Source organism: Hypomesus nipponensis, chromosome 21 (assembly GCF_054491055.1).
Source record: "Hypomesus nipponensis isolate SF chromosome 21, ASM5449105v1, whole genome shotgun sequence".
NCBI classification, from domain to species: Eukaryota; Metazoa; Chordata; class Actinopteri; order Osmeriformes; family Osmeridae; genus Hypomesus; species Hypomesus nipponensis.
Genome location: NC_140381.1, coordinates 5,827,639 through 5,850,000, shown reverse-complemented (window position 1 = coordinate 5,850,000; position 22,362 = coordinate 5,827,639). Strand labels below are relative to the sequence as shown.

General features: G+C 51.0%; 1 protein-coding gene across 1 annotated transcript in view; it reads right to left on the bottom strand.

Annotated features, from left to right (window-relative positions):
• The window catches only part of bcl11ab (BCL11 transcription factor A b), a 33,064-nt gene extending 10,702 nt beyond the window's left edge, over positions 1-22,362 (bottom strand). The window contains exons 1-2 of the mRNA XM_084685671.1: positions 22,308-22,362; positions 18,385-18,795 (exon numbers count right to left, since the gene is read on the bottom strand). Coding sequence (XP_084541797.1) covers positions 18,385-18,795; positions 22,308-22,362 — 466 coding nt within the window. The remainder of the gene's footprint in view (positions 1-18,384; positions 18,796-22,307) is intronic.

Below are 22,362 nucleotides of genomic sequence, written 5' to 3'. Positions count from 1 at the left end.
AATGTTATGTTAGCACACTCCGATGACAGTATCGAGAGGGGTTAAGGTGGGTCTCCCTCTCCTTCTCTCTCGCCTCCCTTGCCTGTTCCTCCCCTCTCTCCTGCTCAGTCCTCTATACAGCCCTCTGAGGTGGCTCTCGATATGCAGGTGCTTTCTACATTCCAAGGCCCTGGATCCCAGGCATAGTAAATAATAACTTAGAGAAAAAAGACAGGGGGGGAGGGAGAGAAAAGGTGAGAAAGGTACGGCGTCATTCCACATATCACGATGGGACCTCTTTTGTGTGTGTGTGTGTGTGTGGGGGGGGGGGTTGAGGGGGTGGCTGGTGAGGGGCTGTTGAAGATATTCCAGACGCGTTTCACGAAGAGAACCTGTGAGAATGATGCTCCAATCCACAACCCTAGGCGGGCCAGCGGCCAGAACCTCAGCATTGTTCTAGAAGAACTGCGTGTATGGACCGTTTCCACGACGCTAAAAGTGCATCACACTGACCACCAAACTGCCGCCTTCAGGAGAAGTGACAACTTCCTCCTCTCATTGACTCTACATTCAGACGACAACATTTAGACACCGGCAGACAAAGGTTGTTTCAGAGCGGTCGTCCATTTCCCCCCTCTCCCTCCCATCTCGGGTGAGAAGACCAGCGTCCTGGACAGACTGGGGGGGGGGGGGGGGGGGCAGGGGGTGGGAGCGCGAGCCAATGAGAGGAGCCCGTTGTGCATATGCGCCCCAGGGCATTGTGGGGGAATGGCAGGGAGACACAAGAGGGCCAGTGTTTGGGAGGGTGCTGGGGTGCCACGGGCTTAACACGTCTCCCATCTGCTGCGTGACTCCTCTCCCCTCGGTCGTCTGGGTAAAGTTCACGACCGTGAAAGGCTGGACTCTTCTCTCTGAGGGGGGTGGGGGGGGGTGGTATCTCAAGGTCAACCCCAGCACCTCAGCGCTCCCTGTGTGACTGTAAACATCCTCGAGTTTTAGGTTCAGGATCGCCCCCTCTGCATAACGCGGTCGAGGTGACGGGGGCAGTCGGGAGACGGAGCGGGAAGGATGGCGGACGAGCCACCGTGTCTTGTGACCTGCTGTGTGTTGGGAGAAGGAACGCCGGAGACCAAACCGTGTATCTGAAGAGGAATGAGGGCATCACTCGTGGCCATGCGATGCCCTATCCTCCTTCAGTCTGCCACGGTTATGTTTTATTGATGTTGGACTTGGAGGGAGCGGCTACAACACTGGAGCACTTCTTAACACTTTGTCCAAAAGCCTATTAAAGTTGTACAACGTCCTCCTGTTCAGATGTAACTCACCCTTCCGACATGTGCCCACAAACACACACACACTCGCACTGCACACACACACTCACTGCACATTCACACACACACACACACACTGCACATTCACACACATACACACATACACACATACACACATTCACACACACACACACACACACACTTGCAGTGAACATTCACTCCACACACACACACAGACACCCTTAGGGGCACACTACACGCTCACTCAAACACAAACACGCAGTGCACACGCACAACAGGCAAACACTACACAAACACACACACACACTCACACACACTCACACATGCAAAGAGACATAGCCACCAGCAGGAAGAGACAGGGCACTTCTCGGCAGAGGAAGTGGTCACACGAATGAGTGGTGACCTACAAACGGTTAGTTTCAGCACGGCCGACAAGCCGCTCAAGTCTCAACAAGTCTCTCACTGCGCTTCGAATGCGCACAGTCACCGCACGAGGACGGAGAGGGAGAGGGGGGAGAGGCTAGTTAAGACCTTCCGTGTGTAGAGTTTACTATTCACAAACAGCGTGGAAGATGGGTGGGCCATATGCCAGGTGAAAGCAGGCCACGCTCGTTCTACATCTCATCCTTAAACACCCTCTCTCCGTACCAGATTCCAGAGGACTAACTGAACGCATGTGGTCTCCTCTAGGGCCCGGCGGAGTCCCCCCTCCGCCAGACCGGGGATGTGAGACTTGGGGAGGGCGCATACGGGGCGGACACTAGGACCATGCGGGAGTCGTCGCTTCACCCCCCCCCCCCCTCCGCCCTAGAACCTTCTCTCTCTTCTCCCTCCGTGTCTGAAGTACAAGGCCTGTTGGACATAAACAGACGCCAGTGTTAGGCGTTCCAAATCCGGGGGAGCCCACTGCGCTCGGTTTCATGATGCCCAAATCGATTAAAGATGTCGATGCTCAACTCGGCTAAAGCAGGCCAGGGTTTACTTGTTTCCAGCTTGAGACAAAGGGCACACACACAGATCCAGCTCGAAGGTCTAGGCATCGTGGGGTTGGTCTGCCATTGGCTGGTCTTGTCTTCCAACATAGAGGTGCGACAGCAATGAGTGAAAGTATTAATTAAAAGGAGCCCGACGTGTATGTTTCTGCATGCAGCTGGAGTCAATAAATCAGAGGTTTTAACAAGGGAAAGGGCTTGAAGATCTCAAACCGTGCTGGAATGCTACCTGCGCACCCTTGCCAAAAATCTGTCTGGGTCCGGGTGCCTATAGATCACTACAGTTCTAGCTGGGGGACTATAGAGACTGGCTGAGGGGGAGGAGGAAGAGAGGAGAGGGGGGAGGAGAACTGAGAGAGGTTGGCAAAAAGGGGGGCGAGGGTTATTTTCGATTGAGTCATCTTGTTGAAGTAAATAACGAGTCTGTGTGTGTGTGTGTGCAGGTGTGTCTGTATGTGTGTGTGTGTGTGTGCAGGTGTGTCTGTGTGCGTGTGTGTGGCCTCAAAGTGTCCCAGAAGTGCACCCCTCACCAGCGACGCTGCCCGTCATCGTCCGCATCATCAAATCAAACCGGGTAAAGAATCCCTCATCTCGCTCCTTCACTGACACTGCACACCCGCCTCTTTTCTCTCTCATTCTTCCTCGACCCCGAGCTCCACGCCCCCCCCCCCCGCCCTTCAGGGTAGTTAAATAAAGCGAAGGGGGTGGAGGAGAGGCCGGCGGCAGGATTTTGGGAGGAAGGCAATGTTCCTCTGGTGACAGTTGGATTTATTCGTCGACAGCTGCAGGACAGTTACCACTCGGGCGCTCCTCTCAGTCATCTTCCACACACACGGAAGGCCGACACGTTCAGATATCCCAAACAGGCACTGGCAAGCGGGCTAAGACACACACACACACACACACACTAGACTAGGCCAGGGCAAGGAGACTGGCAGGGTGGGAGTTCAATCGTAAGCCGTAACTTCTAAGAAGTCCAACCGCTGCAGGAGGAAGTCGGGTGTTGACTCGCGACTCTCTTCGTCTCCCGTCAGTATGAGCCGATGAGGATCCACGGCTAATAAAAGCAAGAGGCTTTTCGGTCTTCTCTGCTCGAGACCTTCTGTGGAGCTGCTCAGATTTATGTGCCAGATGCCTGTGCCCCGGCTATTCTAACAGACAATAAAACTTAATTTACAGAAGGTTCTAGAGGTGGAGGACCAACGGCGGAATGTTCACTGCTTTTCTCCCTGGAAATATCAGCGTGCGGTGAAAAGCACAACATTTTCAATGAAGTAAACCTTCGATTTGTAAACCTGTTGTATGTGCCGTAGTGCCCTGTAGCCTACATTGGACATAATATTGGACATAATATTGTGTTTAACTGGGGTTAAACATGCCTCACGTGTCACGATGCCACTCAACAACTCCCCTATCACACATTTTCCCCTATCACATACAACCACAACAAGGACTCAATTTCCCAGAATTCCTGTCTGACAGGGGACAGAACGACCGACCCCTTCCTGACACGGTGTCGCCGTGTCAACGACCTTGCGCCTCCCTTCTGTTTTGTTCTGAGAACTAAACGTATCGTCTGGCAGCTGAACTTTGTGGGTCTGGACGAGGTCAAACTGGTATCTGTAGAGGCTGCATGGAACTAGTCACTGTATTCTTCTGATACAAAATACACAGGAACCGGGGGGGGGGGGGGGGTGGGGGGGGGGAGTGTCAGGCTAAACTGCACAGGCACGCTGCCGACTGTCATATACCTTTGGCACCTCCGTGTAGATAGCAAAGAAAAACATAAAAATATATGTTGTCTTCAAAGAAATAGGGAATGTATGGCATTTGATGAAGTGAGGCCACCCTTAGGACACACTGTAGAGAAGCAAAATGTAGGCGGAGAGGGATATAATTTTTGAAAAGGAGGAGGAGGAGGAAGGGGAGAAACAGTGTTAAAAAAGCAGGCGGAAAGCTGGTAGGGAAAAACAAAAGAGTGGTGGACAGCTTTTCGCCACAACACCCCATCCTTGAAGGGTGCTAGATTACATTAGTGCCAGCTGCTTCCTTTGTGAGGTTTTTACGGCTATAGGCCTCCCTGGAAGAAGAAAAAAAAGCTGCTAAAATTTCACTTAATCGGCCCCAGAAACCCTGGAGTCGGGCAACCACTTCACACTGAGGGGACTAAAAGCACCCACTCTCGGATAACTAAGGCAAATCGCTAATAATAGCAGCCCTGAAGACCTTTCTCGGCCGTAGAGGCGATGCTGGAGGGCTGGCCGGCTGGCGGACATTTTGTGTAACCAAAGAGGGTTAGCCGGTGCCTGGGAAACTGGCCCTTCTGCAACCCCGGCCCAGGGGGTAGACCCCCTCTAATGGTGGGTTGAGAAAACCAGACACACACACACACACACAGAGAGAGCCTACCCTCCCTCCCTCCTTCTGTCCTTTGGCCAGTTCTGTTCATCCTCTGGGGTGATTAGCTTATGCTAATTGCTAATACGGCGAGTGACCCTCACTTTCATTTAAACCAGTCCTCGTCTGCTCTTCACAACACACAACAGCTGTGGGCACTCTTGCTTTAAAAGAGGGAGGGGTTGTTGTTGGTGGTGGTGGTGTGGGGGGGGGGGGGGGAGTTAAATAGTTAAATGAGGCCCCTCAACCCTGGCATCCTGCAGATTTAAGCTCACCTGTGAGTGTAAACAAAACCTCTCAAACTAGCGAGCCATAGCTAGCGTTAGCACCGGGGCTGCCTGGCCACTGACAGAGAGCAGGCAGCAGCAGGAGCAGTTTGGACGGCTTCCTTCCTGTGGCTCTGCGCTCGTAAAGCGGCATGTCCACATATGTCCACAACAGTTTACTTAGACAGTCAGAGGGGAGCGGGGAGGGGGGATGGGGCCCCCATCGACCCCCTGAGATAATAACTTGACGGGGGCCTGGGAGGGATGGAGGGAGGTGGGGGGAGGGAGAGAGAGGTTACCCAGGGAAAACTCACCGGACGGGAAAAGGAGGTGGTTGGGGGGGGGGGGTGGGGGTTACTTTCCCAGTATTTACACGGAATACACAGCCCCTCACCATCCAACCGCACGTACACACCCACACACCCACGGAGGAGGGAGTGAGAGAGGTAGAGAGACAGAGAGGAACGTTATGACCGAGCAAAGAGACGCGCACGAGAGAGAGAGAGAGAGAGAGAGAGAGAGAGAGAGAGAGAGAGAGAGAGAGAGAGAGAGAGAAAAACCTTGCAAATTAATCTTTTTTAATTTGCGAGTGTGGCCCTGTTCGGTGGGGCGATCCAGCCGTCTGACAGATGAGGAGAGGAGCGACGGCCGCGTTCCAGCTCGTCTGGACCTCAGACTTGGCACGGCCTCCTGGTGGGCGTCCAGGGACGGCGTCCAGGGACGGCCCTGGCGTGGCCGCGAGCGGCGCGGCCGTTTCCCTCGCAGGGAAAGCCAGCCTCAATAAAGACATAAAAAAGTGGCAGATTCGCTCGGCACTTTGAACGACGGGGCGAAGGCCAGAGAGTGTAGGGAGTTTGGTGGTGGCTGATAACAAAACGGCGCTTGGTCAAAAGGGGAAGAAAGGGGAGGAGGTGGTGTGTGTGTTTGTGTGTGTGTGGGGAGGGGCGTTCCGCTGGAAAAGATGAAGAACTAGATCAACGAGTCAAGAGACCATATGCACAAACTCAAACACACACGCACTTTGCATGCACACACGCGCACACTGTCACTGAACATACTGGGCCCTGTTCTCTTCGAAATCTCTCTCACGATCATCTTTCTATCTTCCCTTCTCATTCACACACGCGCGCTCTCCACACAAGCCTTCGATGGTCACCTAGGAGCCCGCGGCGACTGAACTTCAGAGAGGCTTCCTGTCTGCGAGCTCTGTGTTGATGTCTGAGGTACGGGGTAAACAAACATCAAGGTCAGGGAAGCGCTGGAGCCTGTCCAGGCGATAGACGGCAGCCGCTGACAGCTCTGCAGGCCTGCCTGGCCTGGTGGGGTGGGGGCCACGTCTAAACCCTGGAGGGACAGAGGTCTTCATGTCTGGAGGGAGACTCTTTACATGGGGGGGAAGTGGAAAAGCCGGAGGAGGTCGAATGTAACAACCGTGAAAGATACTAGTGTCTTGGGAAAAATGGAACCAGCGTCTTTTTTTTTCTTCTTTCTTTTCAAGGATCGTTCTGTGATTTGGGGTTACAGTGCTCCGAAATATGCCTCCATTTTTGCCAGATGCCTCCATTGCCTGTAGGCATGACTAAATATTGCGTTTAATCCAATCAACATGTTTGTATATTTGGGAACAATAGTAACAATAGGGTATTTTTATACAATGCCTTTCTCCAGTGTCAGTGTCCAGTTAAGGGCTTTACAGTAAGTCCGTTACAGCAACCTTAATCCTTGCTAGACTGACCTCATTCCCCACCTGCCATAGTACAGCAAGGTCACTGAGAAAAACCTTCGTTTTAGCCAAACACACAAAAACAATACCACCAATCTGCATCATTCACATCCCTCCATTATGCTCCTTCCTTCCCTCCCCCCTTCTCCATCTCTCCTTCATTATGTATTCAAATGTGCCCAGAACAAGGAACATTGCAGGCCTCTTTCTCTCTCCCTCTCTCTCTCTCCCTCTCTCTCTCTCTCTGGTCAGATGTCATGCCAAGGAACCCAGGAGGTGACACTTGGTGCTGCGAACTCTGCAGACTTTTCTCTCTCTCTCTCTCTCTCTCTCTCTCTCTCTCTCCCTCACTCAATCAATCACTCAATCTCTCTGTCTATTTCTCTCTTTCTCTCTCTTTACACACACAAACTAGTGCATAAACACTACCTCTCTCCAGTCCCGTTCATCTCTCCGTCTTTACACATACATGCACACACACACGCGCACACACACACTCTCAGACACGTAGCGTCTTCACCAGACACATGGCCGAAGAGCAGACTGCCATCTGTGAGTGGTGGCCGGCTTTGTCTGGGGGGTAAAACAGGACCCCCCCGACCCCCACCTCTCACACGCACACACACACACCCCCGCTACCCGCGTGTGAGAGATCTTCTCATACAATCTGCACATATACATATGCAAATTGGCGGGGGGGCCGCAATGAGAGCAGCAGCCGTCACACACACATACACACACACACAGACAGACACTGAAGGGGCATATTCAGATGTCTCCATGCTAAACTAGAGACGCATGTGTTCAGTAAGAAGAGACTGTGTCTGAGAAGGAGTCCATGCTCTATGAAAAGGGAGAAGAATGGCAAGAGGATCCTGGAGAACAACCTGCTCCATTAAAAGGGATTAACGTGGGTTGGTGTGAAATAAATGCAAATGTGATTGTCCGCCTATACATGCACACACAAACATGCACATACACACACGTATGAACAGTACATACATTATCACATGTTTGCCCTCCAGCTTGTGAGGCAATGAATTTATACATAAATGAAATACCCCACAATCGATGAATGAGGAATCTTGGATCAAGATGAATCAAGCATCGCCATCTATTTATCTTATTGTAGAAACCCCCCACAGAGAACTAGCTGAAGGATACATCTTTGGATAGATCTAGCACAAACTACACCATGAATATTTCATTGGAAAGGCCTTAAGACAATAAGACATTGATTGCCTGACTGGTACTGCACACAAAACTTTGGTCTTTTGTTGTGCGAAAAAAAGTCTACAGTCGCTAGCCTGTTTTGCTACTTTGGATAAACTAATACACACACACAGGACACGGCAGGATCTGGAGAGCAGCTGGAACTGTTTTGTGTCCATAATTCCCCTTGTGTCTCTGTCCGTTTGTCAAAGACCAAAGTACATGAGACCTGAGAAACACGAAGCCAGCACCTGCAAGGTTAGTCCCGTAAGGTGACACCCGACCATCATATGTTCTCACGGCCACCTCCTAACCACAACACAACGTTAGGCTACAGTTAGCTTCAAACCATCATACAACAACAACAAAAAAACACATTACTTTTCAAATTTTTCTGAGGGGTTTCCTGCACACAGCAACCCGTGGTCTATATTCTGAAAATGCTGAATCATAGAACGCTGACGTATAATGCTGAATTTGTGCAGAATGTTCATTTTCACAGGACACCTCTTTAAATCTGCTTTTACGTAATCTGCAACATAAGTTGGCCAGGCTTGAAGTGACAGCACTCTAGAAGTTATCAGATGACGACCAGAGATGTGGGGAGTGTTTACAACAAAGGACACACGCGGACACAACGTGTGCAAAAACCATCGGCGCGCAAAAACACACGCATCGGAAACATGGACAGCAGGCACACCCACAGACGCAGACACAAACCACACACACACACACAGGTCTTCATCACACAACAGGTAACCCTGCCACTGTCATTGTCACAGTCACACACGAGGGCTATATCGTTTGGCCCGGGTAGACCTGCCATGGTGGTCGGGGGCGAAGCGTCACCCTCGGATGTGAAGCGGGGTCTCCTTCTCTCTGACACGACGCCGCGCGGGGCACAAAGGGGGACTTTACGGGGCCCGTGTACAGTATGTCCTTGGTATGAAAGCCGTCCCCTCCCCTATCTGGAGTCATGTTGTGTGTGTACACAATAGACACAACACAGCCAGGGCTCATGTTGCTCCATCAACACCTCGGACGGAGAGAGAGAGAGAGACAGAGAGACAGACAGAGAGAGAGAGAGAGAGAGAGAGAGAGAGAGAGAGAGAGAGAGAGAGAGAGAGAGAGAGAGAGAGAGAGAGAGAGAGAGAGAGAGGAGAGAGAGAGAGAGAGAGAGAGAGAGAGGGGGGGGGGTGAGCTGGGGGGGTGAGGTCCGATGGGGTGAGGTCGGGTGGGGCGGGGGGGTGGTGGAGACAAGCCCGTTTATAGCCGGCCTCTCTTCTTTCTTCACTTTCTTTCCCACGCTCCCTCCTTTTCCCCTCTCTTCTATGCATTGTCCTGCGGCCCCCAGGTTAGCTCTGTTTCCTGCACTCTCGAAAAGAAAAAAAAAACAACAACAAAAAACACAGGCACGTTGTAGGAGGAGAGGAGGAGAGGAGGAGAGGAGGAGAGGGTCCAGGCCAGGCTACAAGGCATGCATGTGCCTGGCTAGCAGGCAGGCTGGCCGGCTGCACTGGATAACCGGTCTGAACCGGTTCTGACATAGGTGAACCAGAGACGTGTCCTTTTTCGCCTCTGGCCAAAAAGCGAACCAAGCCAGCACTCGATATAGAGTCAGCAGGTAGGAGGAGTATGTGGTTGTGTGTTGAGCGTGCGTGTGTACTGTGTGCGGGGGGGGGGTTGTGCGAGTGTGTACATGTGTGCTTCTGTCTCTGCAGACCTTCGAGGCCTGGACCACTGCCAAGTTCATCTGATAATGGACCAACCACTAGGGGAGCTGACCCATCCCCCCTTCTCCTCCTCTCTTCTCTGCCTCCCTCCCTCCCTCGCTCCGGCAGCCGTGCCTGCTCGCGACCCCCCCTTAACCTCCCCAACCCCCACCCCTGCCCAGATACAGGCTTCTCTCTCTCTCTCCCTCACTCACTCACTCCTCCCCCCATCTCAACGTAGATCACTTCAGTTCCTTTCTCTCTGGCTCCCTGGCTCTCTATTTTCCTCTCTCTCTCTCTCTCTCTCTCTCTCTCTCTCTCTCTCTCTCTCTCTCTCTCTCTCTCTCTCTCCCTCTCTCTCCCCCTCTCTCTCTCTCTCTCTCTCTCTCTCTCTATCTCCCCCTCTCTCTCTCTCTCTCCCTGTCCCTCTACCTCCTGCTCTCCTCCTCCCCCCTCGCCCCTCCCCCCTGCTATTCAAGATAAACAGAGTGCTTCAAGTTCAGGGGACACCCAGGGACCCTTTAACAAAGCCATCTATCATGCTGTCTGCCGGGGCCTCCTTTGGCCACACTGGGGCCTGCTGTTGCCCCCACCACTGCTCTTCTGCTGGGCCGCCAAGCTGCTGCTAACCCCCCTACCATCCCGCCAGCATGGAGGTATTCACCAGACTGGACACCACCATGCAGAGCTAGCTGGTTCAGATAGCTAGCTAGCGTCTCCGGAGGCTTATTAATCTACGTAGCAGTCGCTGTCCTATTACCCTGACGGCTTGAAGTAGAGTTATATAGTCACAGAAAGCATACGCCTATACAGTGGTCAAGATTAAACAGACACATACATCGTCGTAGGGGTCAACAGTTCAACTGGTTGACCTCACCAACCAGGTGAGAGTGGACTGGAAGGCTGCACACACCTAACACACACAATATGGGCTATGTAAACAGTGAGCAGAGAGAGGACGAGCGGTAGAGAGACATATCAGCCCAGCTGGAGAGAGAGGTCCGTAGGGAAACATCTTCTTTGGTTATAGGGGCTAGCAGTCAGTCAAGGTCTCTCTCTCCTGAGACGCACAGAGAGAGAGAGAGAGAGAGAGGGGGGGGGGCGAGGGAGATACAGAGAGAAGGACAGAGAGAGAGAGAGAGCGAGAGAGAGAGAGAGAGAGAGAGAGAGAGAGAGAGAGAGAGAGAGAGAGAGAGAGAGAGAGAGAGAGAGAGGGAGGGGGGGGAGGATGTATAGAGAGTTTTTCCTGGCTAACGATTGTGAGGAGTGCAGGCTAATCAACTCTTGACACCTAGAACTCACTCCAGGGGAGACAGCAAGACTGCCAGTGAAACACACACACACACTAATACACACACACACACACACTAATACACACACACACTCACACTAATACACACACATGGAAAAAACACACTCATTAGAAACTCATTAGGACCAACACTGTAACTCTCTCTCTTCTCTCTCTCTCTCTCTCTCTCTCTCTCTCTCTCTCTCTCTCTCTCTCTCTCTCTCTCTCTGTGTCTCTCTCTCTCTCTCCCACACATACACTCAGTAGCCTAAAACCCATCTCCAACCTCCCAGTAAGGGGGCTGGTCTGCTCGTTTTAGAGTGCTAAATTATCCATTAGATGTTATCAAGTCTTAGCAGGGCTATGCCATTCCTCTAGGAGACATCAATCATGCATGAAGCACAGACGGCTGCATTGGGACGCACTACCGGACCTGCCCCTGTGACACACAACACACACACGCACACACACAACACTCTGGTCCATTCTGGAGACATGGCAACAAGACTTCAGTTTGAATGTAGCCCTGTATGTTCTCTCTCTTCCTGTCAGCACTCCCTCTCTCTCTCTCTCTTTATCCGTTTTCTCTCTGAACCTCCCTCTCTCTCTCTCTTCTTTTTTCTCTCGTTTTCTTTTTCAGACCACCCCAAGAATAGTTTTGTCACTGCATTAACCATTCTCCTCTCTCTCTCTCTCTCTCTCTCTCTCTCTCTCTCTCTCTCTCTCTCTCTCTCTCTCTCTCTCTCTCTCTCTCTCTCTCTCTCTCTCTCTCTCTCTCTCTCTCTCTCTCTCTCTCTCTCTCTCTCTCTCTCTCTCTCTCTCTCTCTCCCATTCCTCTGTCCCCACCTCCTCTTCCTCCTCCTCTTCCTCTCTCCCTCTCTTTTCTCCTGGTGGCCTGGCAGGCAGGCAGAAACAGACATGCTCAGAATACAAGAATGGTAATGGCCTAATCAAAAATGCAAAACAATTGGCAATTACCTTGCGAGGCTCTAATGGTCATTAGAATTTACAACAAGGTAATGAACTGAGAGTCAGCCCACGTCATGCATATTCATAAAGCAATCAGGCCTTTGAAGATTAAAGAAGCGCTTCAAATTCAAATGAGGCCCAAGCATATTATCAGTGAGATTCAGCCTGGAAGTAAGAGGTTGTGTGTGTGTGTGTGTGTGTGTAAGGGTGGGTGTTGGGGTGTGTTTGTGTGTATGTGTGTGTGTGTCTGTGTGTATGTGTGTGTGTGTGTGTGTGTGTATGTGTGTGTGTGTGTGTGTGTGTGTAAGGGTGGGTGTTGGGGTGTGTGTGTGTGTGTGTGTATGTGTGTGTGTGTATGTGTGTGTGTGTGTGTGTGTGCGTGTCTTGCAATTAAGCATGGCTCACGTGTCCCTCACTTAAAAAAAAACCTCAAACTCCCGGGTTGTTTTGAATCAACGGGGAAACAAAACCAATACCCTTTACCGCAGCTTCAATGGAACTAATGACCAGAATCCAGACTACTCTCTAAAGAACGGATACAGTCTTCTTCTTCTGATCTTCATTTAACAGAACTGGGATTTGAATCCAAGATCAAATATTAACTTGAGCTATTACGAGTCAACAGGCATTTGAAAACAAAACCCAAGAGATAGAGAACGGGCACGCTCATACATAGGCTCCAGATTATGCCACACACACACACGCAAACACACACACACACGCAAACACACACACACTGACACACACCGACACGCATGCCAGTTTCCACACATATGACGGGGCCAGACACTGGAGGCCTTTCAGCTCCATATCAATCCCTGCTGTGGAGATAAGCTCTGCTCAGCTGTAGACGGACACACACGCACCCTCACACACACACCCTCACACACACACCCTCACACACACACCCTCACACACACACCCACACACACACTCACTCACACACATGGACACCCTCACACACACACTCACACACACACTAACTCGCACACATTGACACCCTCACAAACACACACTCACACACACACTCTCTCGCACACATGCACACTGCCTTGTCCAAACACACAGAAACTCACGTCCTCTCACAGACCCTGTAATACACACACAGACACCCACTATCTCTCTTACACACACAAAGGCTGGTCTCACACACCCACACACCGACCCACACACACAAGAATTGTCACTATGAACATGAACACCAAGACGCGCACACACATACTCAGGCACAGCCACACACACACTCAGGCACAGCCACACACACACTCAGGCACAGCCACACACACACTCAGGCACAGCCACACACACACTCAGGCACAGCCACACACACAGGCCAAGCTCAGAGAGGTGAGCTGCTTCTGACAAGGCAGTGATAGTGGAGCTACACACTGAGAGACATTGACCAGCTGCACCACAGCCCGGGATGTGTGTGTGTGTGTGTGTGTGTGTGTGTGCGTGCTTGTTTGCACGTGTGTGTTTGAGTAAACATTGAACCCACTATTTTCCTTTGACTGTATTCCTAAAACATTCATTTATTTCCGTAAAAGAATTGACAGGGAGTGGTGAAAGCGAGTTGCAACGACAAAGACATTTCCACACTGAGCCGTTTCCCTCCATTGAGTCTGCAAAGTAAAGATGGCTACTTATTGACCTGCGTCAAAGGCGGCTCTCTTCTGCCTTTTTCTCCTTTTCTCTCTCCTCCCCCCCCCCCCCATCTAAAAATAAAGTCATTAACCTGCCGGGGTTGTGCTGGTGGCTGGCGAGACAGGCCTGGCGTTGGAGGGTGACCTTTGAACCCCCTTATCAGTAGCCCTGTCAGAGTATTGACAGGCCAGGAGGGTGTTTATTTCTGGAGGGGGGAAAAAGGGGTGATTTTTCATCTCCGCTGTAACAACAAGCCTTTCTCAGTATCGCTGGGCAAATATGCATTTTGACAAGTTAAAGGGGAAGCTGATGTATTTGTGTGTGTGCGTGTGTGTGTGTGTGATACCAGCAATTGTGTGTGTGTGTGTGTAAGAGCGATAGTGTGTGTGTGTGTGTGTGTATTAGGGTGTGTGAGAGGAAGGGAGTTTCTCACTCCATAGGCAGCATGGGAGGTAGAGTCATGCATGGCGGTGCAATGAGAGGTGAGGACATGGTGATGGGGCCCGAGCCAGAAGCCTCCCAGTTCCTGGTGACCAACCAGAAGGTACCTGGCTGACTGGGGGAGAGGGAGGGAGGGAGGGAGGGAGGGAGGGAGGGAGGGAGGGAGGGAGGGAGGGAGGGAGGGAGGGAGGGAGGGAGGGAGGGAGGGAGGGAGGGAGGGAGGGAGGGAGGGAGGGAGGGAGGGAGGGAGGGAGGGAGGGAGGGAGGGAGGGAGGGAGGGAGGGAGGGGTGGTGGTGGGGGGACTGGAATAGGGATGATATGTACTTGACACAGCCCCCATCCTGAACCAGCTAAGCAGCAGGGCCACAACACGTTTACTACAGACAAAACACAGACACAGGGCCGTGCGTGTGTGTGTTCATGTGTACACATGCATATGTGTCTATGAGTGTCTAACGAGAGTGAAAGAACAGAACCCTACGTGTGTGTGTGTGTGTGTGTGTGTGTGTACGTGTGTGTTTTCCTCCACTAGTCTCCACCTGAAAGGCCCAGGGCTACAGTGCTGGGTCGTTCCAGAGAAACGGTGAAACAGGAAGGCCCAGCCAGGAGCCCTGAGGACACACACACCAGGTCCACACTCTGCCACCACACATAGAGCCCCCCCCACCCCCTCCTGGGCTCAGCTCCCTGTGCCAAGTCTGCCCTGGCAGCAGCCACAGAGGGCTATCCTGAGGTAGGGCCTGCCAAGTCAAAGACCCTTTTATGTTCTGCCTGCACGCCCCGGCTCGTAAAGCTTTAACAAACACCCCGGCCTCCAACACACACACGTACACACACACACACGTACACACACACACACACACACGTACACACACATACACACACGTACACACACATACACACACGTACACACACATACACACACGTACACACACGTACACAAAGATATCCACAAATACTCACTCAAACACACACACACACTTACAAAGACATTGACAAAAATATTGTAGAAAGACAGGCACAAACACACACAAACACACACATACACACAAGCTATGGGAACAATCTCAAGAACTGGAATACACAAACTCTCCCCCGACAAGAAAGATTTGTGAATCTCTCTTGACATTGTTTGTGGGTGTTTAAAACTCACCTTCGGAATACAAAATCTTTCCCCATGAAAAATTCATCTGTGAAACACCACCACTCTCTGTAGTTATAAAATGACCAGTGCTGTGTGGATATGCATTTACAGCAAAACACAATTACAGGCCCTGGTCCCATTTCCAGGTGTCTAATTACTTAATAATAAGCTGATGAAGTCCTTTAGCTGTGTGGCTAAGTGACATTCACGTATTTATGCAACAAGAGAAAAAGAAGCCTCGGTTTTTGGAGCTGATAGCCCAAACAAAGAGACACAATTCACGCACACGCACGCCACACCAAACACTCGCCACGTTAAAACCACAAACGAGGGGGGGAAAATGTCACTATTGAAGACAACTCCCCCCCCCTCGCCCCCTCCACCCCCCTCCGACGGACACCCCCGCGACGGCAACAACGGGGGGGGGGGCTGGAAAGATGGCACGCTGCCATTGCGGCAGCACCCTCCAAAATACCTTTGTCTCTCCCCCTCCACCCACACACTCCCACACACACACACACACACACCACAACACAGCAGTAGGGCAAGCCGGCACAGGTGACGAAGAGCGACGGGGCGCAGCTCCTGCTACGCCGTGTTGCGACACACAGGGCGCTCCTGGAGGCTCGATGGCGCGCCTCCTTCCTGCTCCGGGGAGGAGACGTGTCTGAGACGTGGGCTGTCTGGGTATTGATCGGAGGCCTCGTTACAATGGAGGGCCGTAGGGAAGGGGAGGGCCGGAGGACGGAGGACCGTCTGAAGGGGTCGCAGCAGCCGGCAGCTACTGTGAATAAAACTGGGGTTTTACACGGGGAAGGAGGTGGGTGCTGGCGTCTGTTTGGCTGGGTGCTACCTTACGGGACGCATGGAAACGCGCGCTTGAGCAAGAGCACACGCACAGACAGACAGACAGACAGACACAGACAGACAGACAGACAGACAGACAGACAGACAGACAGACAGACAGACAGACACAGACAGACAGACAGACAGACAGACAGACAGACAGACAGACACAGACAGACAGACAGACAGACAGACAGACACAGACAGACAGACAGACAGACAGACAGACAGACAGACAGACAGACAGACTGGTGTACTGATTCTGTCCAGGCAGCATCATCTGCTCTATTTGTGGGAGCAGCAGTCTGGAGACTGGCTGTGTGTCTCTGTGCATATCTTACATTGTTTATCATGCAAATGAACAGCCACTCTGTTCTGTCTCTCCAACGGCCCATAGACACAGCCTCGACCCCAGCCTCTACCCCAGCCTCTACCCCAGCCTCTGGCCATTAATCTGAAACTTAATGGCCCCCAGCCCTCGGCCCCCAGCGCCAATTTTGGCTCCAACCCCAACTCCAGGCCTTGATGTCCAGCCCCAGTGAACCAGAACGCCACACCAGGAAACAGTTCTCAGAAACCCCAGAACCAGATGCCTCCCCAGCCCTAACCTCTCCCCAGCCCTAACCTCTCCCCAGCCCTAACCTCTCCCCAGCCCTAACCTCTCCCCAGCCCTAACCTCTCCCCAGCCCTAACCTCTCCCCAGCCCTAACCTCTGCCCAGGCAGAATCCCATCTGTCACCCATACATCTGCCTCGACACGGTGGCCGCTCATGCTGTATGTCAAGCAGCGGGATCATGTGTGATGTGTGTGTGCGTGTGCCACGTGTGTGTGATGTGTGTGTGGGTATGCTCTAAACGGAGCAGTGTCACCATGTTCCTAGAACAGACCGGCTATGGGTTACAGCAAGGCAGGGACTGTATGGGGTGCATAGGGAGACGGTATATTGGGACATACAGACAGACAGGCAGGCAGGCAGGAAAGAAGATAGGCAGGAAGGCAGACAGATAGACAGACAGGAAGGCAGACAGACAAACAGGCAGGCAAACCAACGCGGGCGGTAGGGGACTGGTCATGCTGAGGAAACATGGCAGGTCACATATGGAACAAATGTTGGGGGGAGGGGGGCAGTGTCGGTATGGATCTGTCATTCTGTCTGTGTGTGTGTATGTGTGTGCGTCTGCCTGCCAGCCTCTGCCAACATCATCCTCGGTATGAGCAACAAACAGCACTAATCCTCTGCAGACTCACAGAGAGAGCACAGGCTATCGTTACCACGCTTCGCGGGACATATTCTGTAAAACCTACTTAGCATTTCCCTCAGCAATGATGTCGTTGGCTGAGCTTCTCCTGGTGCCCCCCCCTGCCCCCAAACCCTCCTGACCCCCCCTCCCCCTCCCCCAATCCAGGAAGTGCCCCTGGGCCCAGTCAGCAGTTCTGACACGCTCCCCTCTCTCGATCAGGCCGCCAAGCGAATCACGTCACATGACGCGGCCGCAAGGTCTCGAACATCAGGAAGTGCGTCGGGTATTCATAGTGACGCGTCAGAGACGAGCGGCGGCCGGTTGCTACGCAGAGGAGGGGCCGTGCCGGGACCACAGACGCCCCGTGGCGGCTGATCAACGACAACAACGGGAAAACGTCGCCCGTCAAAGACGCGACGGTTCGCCAAACGACCGCGTGGTGACCGAGTTTCGGCGTTGACGTCCGTGCTCGAGAGCGTTCCACGCGTACGTTTGTTGGCGAGAGCCGAGGTGTTTTTTTTTTTCTTCGCTCGCTTCATTTAGCCGTGGTGGAAGACCACTGTGAGGACTCCTTCGTGTAGCCGATGAAGAGCGCCACAGCAATTAGTGGTTGCTGGACGCTACAGATAAACACGTTTCTTCCATGACAGTTCAGTATAATTAAATTCCTCTGGATCTTCTCCTTTTCTTCCCCCCACCCCCCCCCCCCCAGTGCCAGAGTGAGAATTTGCAAGGGTGTGTTTGAGGCAGAGAGCTACGACCGAGCGGGAAACCACAGAGAGATGGAGAACCATCTGGTAAAGCCACATGAGAGAGAAGAGAGAGACAGAGAGAGAAAGAGGGAGAAGATCTGCCCTCGTCTTTGGCGATGGAGCCGAGACAAACGGGGGGGGGGGGGGGGGGGGGGGGGATATCTCACACACAGACACACACGCTTACACTACCCTGTAAACACATGCACGCGCTACATTTCAGACAGTCGACTTGACCATGAACGAGCCATAACCTTTCAATCCAGCAGCAGGCTTTTCCCATTGCAACAGCTATCTGACCTGAAGGTGCCGAACCCAGGGGACTCTGACAAGCCAGCTCCTCCGGATCACCCTCACCCCCCCCCACACCCCCACCCCACCACCCTCACACCAAGAAACCATAAACACCTGTCCACCCTCGCTTGTTTCCAGAGGAGCGGCCATTTTGACCTCCTCCACCCACCCCCCCGGCCATCCTCACCTGTGATATTTTCCTGCTTGGGGATTATTCCTTGCGGGGGCGCCGATAAACAATCCCTGTCGTCGCGCGGCGACACCCGAGCGGCCGCCGCCTCCTCGGCCTGGGGGCCGGCGTGCCGCGGCTGGTGCAGGCGGCCGCGGGGCGAGGGGGCGGGGAACGGCGAGGCCAGCGGGGCGGAGGGCGGGCGCTCCAGGGGCTTGTCCGAGCACGGCCCCCCGCGGCACTGCCTCCTCTTGTGCTCGATGAACAGCAGGATGTCGGACAGGGGGAAGCGGGCGTGGCACTGGCCGCAGGTCAGCAGGTCCTGGTCCCACTTTGGGGGGTCTCGGACCCCCCTGCTGTGGTGGTGCGGGCCCAGCCTGGGGGAGTCCTGGGGGTCCTCGTCTGGACCAACAGCCGACAGTGGCTCAGCTGGAGGGGGGGGGGGGGTATTGGGGAGAGGAGGGGGGAAGGGGGAGACTCAGTATGCAGATAAACAAGCTATGGATCTCATTGGATTCTCAAGGAGTAGCCTCTACAGATGAAGGGGAGGGAACGGGAAAGGAGGACCGGCAGATGTGAAGATATCTCGACACTCTGGAAAGATCCTCACACGTTGCACACAGATTACATTCGTGCGACACGGTCAAACGTGGAAAGCGTAGTGTAGAGGGGAGATTGTAAAAATGGTGTCGTTCCGTGCAGGGATCAGTCGATAATCGTGGTGGAGCGTTATAGAGAGAGAGGAGGGGAGCACGGAGATTCGTGTCTGTGATGTCGGCTGATGTGAAGGATAACATCACATTTATTTCTGTTACTTGGCTACTGTATCACTGCTACTGTGAAAGCCCCAGAGAGAGAAGGGTGTGTGTATGAGGTGTGTGTATGAGAGAGAGAGAGAGAGAGAGAGAGAGAGAGAGAGAGAGAGAGAGAGAGAGAGAGAGAGAGAGAGAGAGAGAGAGAGAGAGAGAGAGAAAGAGAGAAAGAGAGAGAGAGATAAAACAGTAAATCATACTGATAATGAGATCTATATCTTATGTCTTATTACATTTTCATTACTATTCTACTGGCACTGTCCATAAAACGGTGTGATATTATCATATTATTCATTGTGTTATTATTCATAACATTAGGAAAGAAAGAAAGAAAGAAAGAAAGAAAGAAAGAAAGAAAGAAAGAAAGAAAGAAAGAAAGAAAGAAAGAAAGAAAGAAAGAAAGAAACAGCACACTGTTTCGATAAGCAGTGACACTGTTCAGCTTGCAGCCGAACGATTAAGTCGCGCCTTGACCCTCTTTATTGTGGTGCCAATCTCGTTTTTTAATGAACCTAACACCTCAGAGAATCAAAAAATAGATTCTAATTTGAGTTCAAAATGATTGGACCCCATTTCGTTAAAAGTGCTGGGATCTCGTGAACTGAGGTTAGACATTGAGGGGCGAATGTGGAGTAGGTCCCAGAAGTACAGAAGGAACGAGCATTTAAAAGAAGTAATCTAGCCACGGTAAACGACATCGCTGCCCCAACTGGGATGTCGAGATAAGATGTGATGAATTCTTGCCGCCGGTCGAACCTTTAATTCCGTGTCGGGTCAGACAAGACGCTGGTGAGGGACTATGCAAGATAGCTCTATACCTGTATGTTGGACTGAATTAAAGATGAGGGAATTCTTTCCTATTTTATGTGCTTATCTCGAGAAGCTTCTGCTTTGGACAGAGAAGTGCAGGGCTAGGTGGAGAAAAAAGGTTTTCTTCAAACCAAATAATCTCATTTTTGATGCAGGAAACAGGGAATTGAATAACTTTCGAAACTAAATATAATCCTCTTTTCCAGGATCCAACTATGTAGACCTGCAAAGATGTCGAAAATAATGTAGGCTAAACGTGATTAACTGTTAGGCTAACTATGACCCACTTGTGGTATGATAATAGGACGGTAATTATTTGGTGTAGGGCCTATATGAATTCATTAACATGCAGTTTATTCATCATGACAATAAACGTGCAGGCTGCATGTCAATACGCTACACTGTAGGTAACCTACTTTAGAAAATGACACGAATTCAATTAAATTAATAATATTACCAATCCAATAATGTAGCCTAATCCCAAATTTGCAAATTGTCTGTTTCTGTTATCATGCATTTGCCATATTCTAATGATTTATAGTCCCTTGTGTGCACGTTGATTTTACTAAGCATTCAGCCATTACAATTAGGCTACCTTATGAGCATAGTCAAATCCAATTGAAAGATTTCGACGTGACGTCCTATTATCATAGAAATGGGGCTAATGTGGATTGGAGACGATGCAGCAATACAATCTATTACTTCCAAGAGGAAAACATGGGATATAAGGTTTAGATCTGAAGGCAATGATACTATATTGTATCTTGAGCCTTACAAATAAAACATTATAAAACGAATATGTTCTTGCAGTCAACACATTTTTAACTGTGAAATTCGTGAACATTCAGTTCAATTGAATAATCTTTGAACTGATAAGAAATACGCGGCATTACAGAGCATATCAACGACGGTAACAACCTAGTAATTCACTTTAGTTTCCTTGTCGATCCATGGGGAGATTGAGACTCCAATACGAAAACTTGAAAGACAAGGAACATCCGATGTAGGCCTACGACCGCGTATGTCTCATAAAACTGACGGACGAGCTTGGTCAAGCAATGTAGATAAAGCGATAAAGGAGATCAAGTTCAAGTTCATGGAAGCTGAATGACTACAATCATATTCTGCCCCCTACTGGTAGCATGTAGAAAAATACCTTCAATTGAAGGCATATGTTAAGAGAGTATAATTGGTGTCCACGATGATCGTAAGGGCACAGCTTATACATAACGTTTTGGAAATGTTAGGACAAACTAACTCGAGTCAGAAATACCAATAGCTTTCTGTGTTATTTCCTATTCATTTAAAGAAGCTTATTTCTCTTGTTTGGCAATGGTAATAAATCTCCACAAATGATAGACCGTGCCGTTCTTCCTGGGCAAAACATGAGACGCTAAAGCACCCGGAACACAGCGACGGAAAATATATGTAAAGGCAATCGAAATAAAGTAACAACGTGTTCTCCCTGTTCATCTAAATCCAGAAATGTCATGCGAAAACTCTTACCTCCCGGTTGCCCATTCAGAGATAAGATACGCGTTAAACGCAGAAACGTTAAAATATGTTATGTTAACGTAGGTAGTAGCCTATTAGGCTAAGCCTAAGTGAACGTATATTTTCAAAGATTAGGCTATACGAATAACGTCCATCCCCACATCTACTTGGCTGTAAATATTTAGGTTTATTGACGGCTGGTAGTGGTGCGGGAGAATCCGTGTTTCGGAGACTCAGTCCTCAATCACTGGCAAGACTCCGCACACGAGGTCTGCGCTGCAGTGTAGCGAGTATGTAAACATCGCTTTTCCACATCACAGGCAACGAAAAAGCCATTCAAATATGTGGGAACAGGTAAATGTGGGATTTTTCGTAGAGGAATATGGTTTGCATTTGGCGTACTTGGTCGAGAACTCATTCTCCAAGCAACCATAACGACCTAAAGGTCCCTATAGCCAAGGCAAAGGTCTCTCTCAAGCCCTCTATAGTCTCAGCTAGGCTACTCTATACATGCCCTTTAATGGCGAAGGAAACCTGTGTTAAAGTGAATGTTACACAATTCCTAGACGAGACTTTCTTGAAATTACAATTTTCCAAGTGCTTGCAGCATTTCACGAAGCCTATAAGCTTTCGCGTAAGTTATTCAATTCAATGAGAGAACGAATTATTGCACTGTAAAGTTATATCCACTTGACCGCGGTGCGCGTTGGCATGTCCCGTTGACTATAGGATTCTTCGAGGAAGTTGTGTTTTCGGATGAGAGGCTGTAGGTTGTCACATAGCCTACTTCAACAATTATGAATGATGTTATTTAATTCTACTTACGCGAAAACTCCCGCTTGCTCAAGTGCTGGGGTTTGCCTTGCTTGCGGCGAGACAT